Raw genomic sequence first — 6,185 nt, 5'->3', positions numbered from 1 at the left:
AGGGTCTCCCACCCAAACCCTCCCCTCCCCCTTCAGGGACCACCCCTCTCCCGGAGCCCCTCCCCCACCTGGTCGGAGGCCTCGTTCTCGCTGCTGTAGCAGCACCCCATGGCCGGGCCGGGCCGGGCCGGGAGGCGGGGGGAGGGGCGCTGTCCAGCTGGGCCCGGCCGCCCCGGTCACATGAGCCCTCGCTCCAACAACAAGCGGGAGGGAGGAGACGGGGTGGGTGAAGTGGGAGGGGGAAGAGGCGGCCACTCCCCCCGGCCCCACTCCGCCGCTTCCGGGCACGTGATCCGCCTGCCGCTCCCCCGGCATGTGACCGGCGGGGAGAGACGGAGGGGCCAATCGGCGCGCTCCGCTGGGGGTCACGTGGCGAGGGAGGCCGGAGCCCGGCGGCATCACGTGGGGCGGGCCGGGGGGGGGAACCGGCCGCGCGTCCCTTGGGTCACGTGATAGGGCCTGGGGCTGCGTGGTGTGCTTTCAGACAGGGCGGTGTGGGATAGCCGTAGTGTCTGGGTTACTTGGGGCTTCAGTGCGTCCAAGGATGGAGACTCTTTCTTCTGTTTGACTCCTAAGTAAGGGAGTTTTTCCAGCCTCAACTTTCCTTGCTGCAGCCTGTGCCCATTGCCCCTTGTCCTGCCAACTGCCCCTGCTGAGCACAGCCCAACTCTGTCCTCTTTGCAACCCCCCCACCACCACCACCACCACCCTTGGGGTGCAGGTGACTGAGGGAGCTGCATCCCCAGGGGGCTGCACTGCTGCTCTTGCACTTGCTTTTCTGGATGCACCCGGGAGCGTCATGTCCTGGATTGGTTTCCCCCTGCCAGAGAGTGGCAGGGGGCACCTTCCGAAACCTGCCGGGGAGCACCTGCGCTACGTGCAGCAGTTAAATGCAATGGTTAGCGTGGGTTTTTTTTCTTTTTTTACTGTACTTCCCTGCATATGACGTGAATGAAGACAAAAAAAGGTCTTTCCTGTCGTAAGTCACTGAGTCGCAGCAGCTAAGGAGCCCAACCTGGTTGGTTCTGCTCTCGGTGGATGGGGTCGCTTTTGCCATGTGGACGCTTCAGTGACTGAAACTGCTATTACCATATTTCTTTGCCTACAACGTGCACCCCTATTCCCAGCCCCTGCTTTTTGGGGGAAATGGTGCGTGTTGTATGTGAGCCGATGCAGGGATTCCTGTGTTTAATGAAGCCAAATCCCAGATGTGGGGGGCAGGTCTGGAGCTGGCACACCTCTGGGCTGAAGAACCTCCTGTGTCTCCAGAGCAGGAAGGGAAATTTGGGTGACGCACCTGACTGTCCCCATTTGATCAACAGGACACAAAACTGCTGCACGTGGTAAATGGAGCGCAGGCAGCCTCGGGCTGAGCTTTATTTACAGTGGCCTGGAGGTCTGGCTCCTCTGCTCCTTGCTGTTCCTTTCCAAGCAGAGGACAGGCTGGACAGGCTCTTTCACTTCCCCTAACCCCAGCTCATCCTGGTGCTTCCTTCCTTGCCTTGTAAAAGGTCTGTTCTCCACCGAGGCTGTGAGGCTCCAAGGCAGGAGAAGCAGAGTGGATTTCAGTTTTACCCTTCTCTCCATCCTGTGAGCCACAGAGCTTGTTCCTCTTCGGCCTCCCACGTGGGCCACATCTCCTGCTTGCTATTTCCAGCCACTAACCGGAGAGGCCCTGCCTGCTCTTGCATATTTCCCTGGTGAGAGAGAGAAAATCTAGTCCGGGATCATCCCCAGGAACAGCATCCTGGTCCTTTGGAGCTACTGGAAGTTTCTGGGCATTGTTGCTCTCTGCATGAGCTTGCATCACAGATCAATGCATCATGCACACCTACACGTGTGTATCCTGAGAGAGCATGCTCTAGTCCTGCCTTCGAGAGCTTTTAGCAGACCTCTTTGTGCGTGCCGAGGCAGTAACTGCTCTCCGTTAGCTTGCTGAATAGAGGCCTGGGATCTCTGAGCCGATGGGAAACAGGACTTGCAGCCAGTCAGTTGGACGCTTTGCAGATAGGAATTTATCCCCACAGTTGCCTGAGGCAGCAGCCGTTTTCTGCGCGGAGATGACCAGCACCTGACCCTTTCTCATGCGCTGTCATGCCATTCTCCAGGGAGCTGAAGTTCCCCATCTTCTTCTTCTTCTTCTCTTCATGTCTCTACACCACATTTGACCGGGTTTTTTTTGTTACACGTGCTTCTGCTCATTTATTCTACTTTGCGGGATCTCTCACTTTACACGTGCCTTCAAGCAGCAGGCATTGCAGCATGTGTTGCATAGTCTGAGGCTCTGTGCTGCAGTCACAGGTGGGGTTGACCCAATGGCATATCCTCACTTCTTCGTTAGTTCCTTGGAGTATCCAACTCTGGTACGCAGGCGGTTGAGACATTGCCACCTTTGCCACGGTTCGTCAGCCCCCCGGTTCCAAGGACTCAGCTGCTGGAACGTCCATTTTTTTCTTTTGGGGGGGGGGGGGGGGTTCCAGCCTCATAGCAGAAGCGTTCACGTTGTGACCCCTGTCAGCTAATCCCTGGTAATCCCTGCAAATTCTGCTAATGCTCCAAACCATGATTTTGATGTTCCCCATAATAAGCTGTGACTCTCATTAGCCTTGCAGAGCTGAAATACTGACAGGAGAGGGAGCTGTTTTCCATCCTGGCTCAAGATTGCAGGCTGGGTGCAAACTGGACAGATCACAGACCCCTGGGAGAGCAGTGGGGCTGGAAGGGACCTCACATCTGGTCCAACCCCCTGCCTGAGGTAGCATCAGCCCTGTCCAAACCATCCCAGACAAATTCACTGTCCAACCTCTGAGCAAAACAACAGTCACCAGGCATCACACCCAACCCTGCCACAGGGAAGGCAAGGGGGACTGCGGCCACCAATGTTTGACAGTGCAGCCTCAAGGGACACCGTCAAGGACACATGGTGCTTCTGTGCCAGAGCTAGAGCAGTTCCCAGCTACAGAAGCCTCATTCCTCTGCCCTTTGGACGCTCCTAGGTGAAGGCCAAAAAGGAAGGGGGATTTTCTGTCTGGCAGTAGCTTGTAGAAATGCCTGCTCAAGGGTTGTGGTGGGAAGCCCCTAGGAACCAAAGTGTGTCTGTCCTAACTGGGGAGATTTTGTCCCTGTTCCAAACCAGGGTCTCTTCCCTAGATGCCTGTTTGGGCACCGCTGCACTGAGGCAGTTACCTCCAGCCCCAGGAACCCTGTCTTGGGGCAGGCCTGTCTAAACAGCCCTGGACAAGGCAGTGAAAATGCCCTGCAGAGCACTCCCCTGGACTAGGGAGCCCCTTGTTCCCTCGGACCAGGGAGCTGTAGCTAGAAGGCTACATTGTTTCCCAGCCCAGTCTTGAACTCATAGGAAATTCAGGTTGGAAGGGACCTCAGGAGGTCACATCTAGTCCAACCCCCTATCGAGCCGGGTCTTCAAAACCTCCAAGGATGGAGACTCCACCACCTCCCTGGGTAGCCTGTTCCAGTGCTTTACTACCCTCCCCGTGAGAAAATTTTCCCTAATATCCAACCTCAACTTCCCTTCCTGCAGCCTGAGCCCATTGCTCCTTGCTCTGTCATCTGCCCCCACTGAGAATAGTGCAGCTCCATCCTCTTTGCAACCCCCTGCAGGGAGTTGAAGGCTGCTATTCAATCCCCCTCGGTCTCTCAGTCATGGTGGGGGAATCAGCCAAGATCCCAGGAAGGTCCCATGCGCCTACAATTCCAGCCCTGCCACGACCATGCTGAGAGCAGCGTGTAATTGATGCTTTTGGCTCAAGTCACTGGCTAATTACATGACCGTCCTGCTCTGATTCACACCCGCAGAGTCCTATAACCTTCCCTTTCTTTCCCAAAACAATTTCCTCTGAAGTCCAGTGAGTAACAGGTCACGAGGGCAAGGATAAAACATAGCAATGCTTCTTTCACCTGCTGAAGGGCTGGAGGCTGAATACACGGGTCTGGACCTCTTTGCAGACCCTGGCTCTGGTTAAATGATGGGTAAAATGAATCTCTTTAGTGTATTGACCGTCTTTCTGCTGCTTGATGCTTGTCCACCTCCCAATGCTGCTGTGAAACAGGGTTGGCACGAGAGACTTGGGCGATTGACAACATGAAATTCAGCACAGACGAACCAAATAGCCACATGCAGGGCAGTGACCGCTGGAAATGATGCACTGTGTCCAGCCTGGGGGGCGGCGTTTTAAGAAGGACATAGAGAAGCTGGAGGGGATCCAGAGGCGAGCGATGATATTGCTAAAGGGGCTGCAGTGCCACCATATAAAAAAAGGATGAGGATGAGGTGTGGTTTGGAGGACAGGAGACGGAGTAGGGGTCAGAGGCTGCTGGAAAGCAAAAGAGACTGGCAGTGACCCCAGCTGAACAGGGCAGGGCCTGAGGCAATGGGTTTGTTGAGAGCAGGGCTCGGGAAGGACCTCCCACCCATTGGGGCCACAGGGCACTGGGACAAACTGCCTGGGGATGGGGGAATCTCCTCCCCTGGGGCTCCAAGCAGGGGCTGGGCTGGTGCAGGAGCACTGAGGATGCACCTAGGCAGGGGCTATACTGCAATAGCAGGGGGGACTCAGGGCTAGGACTGAGGTGACTGGCAGGTGGGGGCAGGATTGGGCAAGCAGGGGAGGCTACAGGCGAGAGATGCATTTGATTAGGGGGTATCGAATGCCTGGCGCTGTTGGTGGCAAACAACTTTGAGGTAAACAGACTCTTCCAACTTTTCTCTATATGTAAGAGGTATAGAGCCTAATCTGCATCTACAATGAGTTGTTGCAAACAGGAGATTTTACCACACCTTCAACTCTCCTATGAAATATGAACTTTCATGTCTACCCAGGAGAACTTTTACAATCTTTTCTCCTATGCCTCATGAAGGGTGTTTGTGCCCGAAAGCTTGCAATTGAAGACTTTTTTTCCCCCCAAAAATCTAGTTGTTCTAATAAAAAATATCACCTCCACCATGAGTCCTGATTGCTTTTGGCAGTGTTGGTGCTCACAGGGACTGAAGCTGCTGTCCTGGCCCCCATGAGCTCCTGCCACATGCACCCATGGCATTTATGCAAGGCAGGGAGCAGGGGTCTGGCATATGCACAGGGGGGTTCTTACACACCCGGGGCCTCGTGCATCGCACACGCCATGGGACTCGGACCTGCCTTGGGGCCACTGACTTCTGGCTGAGCTGCAGCCTGCTGCTCCCTCCTGGACTTGTGGAGCGGCACATCCATGCTCCTCGTTTCCTGATCCCACTTGCTGCAGCTCCCGGCTGCTGGCACGGGTACAACTTAGCCTGCTAAGCCAGGGCCCCCCTGGGCTCATATGCCTTGGTCCCTTGCCAGGGTTCATAGAGCAGGGGCGAGCTCACCGCTCAGCCTTCCCATCAAGAAGCCGGAGAGCTGAATCTCCCTACGTTCCCCAACCCCCCCCAGGAGACATGTTCCCAAAGCTGCAAGTCGTTCCTCCAGCTCTTCTCTGAACTGGCTCCAACGTCCCACCCTCCTTGGAGGCTGCAGCAATTCGCTGTGGTTTAGCTAATTTCCCCCTTCCTGTTTAAAACAGGGAAGATTAAATGAAAAGCTGATGAGGCGGCTGCCTCTGCGGAGAGAAGGAAGGCCGCTTAATGGGTTGGGAGTGGGTGGCTGCCCCTAGTCAATGGGACCGTGCATTGCCAGGCACTTGTTGAAGGCTATTTCTGCTCCTTAAAGAGCCCAGCCTTGTAAGGGACCAGTTAGGGTGTATCAGCTTGGCCCTGGCTGATGGGAATCTGAACAGCTCACCCACAGGACATGGCCCTTCTGCTGCAAGCATCTCATGGAGACTCTGCTTTAGATCAAGGCCCAGTCTCTGTATCTGAAGTCCCCCAGACTTGGGAGTCTGGGATGGAGGATGTTCACCTGTAGTATCTGGGGGCATCCAAATCCCAAGGCCTCTGACCTGCTCAAGTGATATTATTTGGAACTGATTTGGCTGACCTGGAACATGGGGGGGGAAATAAATAAATAAATATATATACACACACACACACATATATTTTATATATATATATATATATATATGTATACACATAGAAAAGGATCTGAATTGTGCTGTGTGTGAAACAAGAGCTGCTGTTTGCCATCACTCGATATTGCTGCAGAGCCGTCCAAGGGCGGGGACTGACACTGCCCCACCCACTGCCCATTAGC

General features: G+C 55.0%; 1 protein-coding gene across 1 annotated transcript in view; it reads right to left on the bottom strand.

Moving 5' to 3' along the window:
- Positions 1 to 238, bottom strand: part of LAMTOR1 (late endosomal/lysosomal adaptor, MAPK and MTOR activator 1) — an 18,380-nt gene extending 18,142 nt beyond the window's left edge. Inside the window, exon 1 of the mRNA XM_006038691.3 lies at positions 69 to 238. Coding sequence (XP_006038753.1) covers positions 69 to 110 — 42 coding nt within the window. The 5' untranslated portion in view covers positions 111 to 238. The remainder of the gene's footprint in view (positions 1 to 68) is intronic.
- Positions 239 to 6,185: the final 5,947 nt, after the last annotated feature.

Source organism: Alligator sinensis, unplaced genomic scaffold, assembly GCF_000455745.1.
Source record: "Alligator sinensis unplaced genomic scaffold, ASM45574v1 scaffold854_1, whole genome shotgun sequence".
NCBI classification, from domain to species: Eukaryota; Metazoa; Chordata; order Crocodylia; family Alligatoridae; genus Alligator; species Alligator sinensis.
Note: the sequence above shows the minus strand (reverse complement) of the source record. Positions and strands in the feature narration are given on the sequence as shown.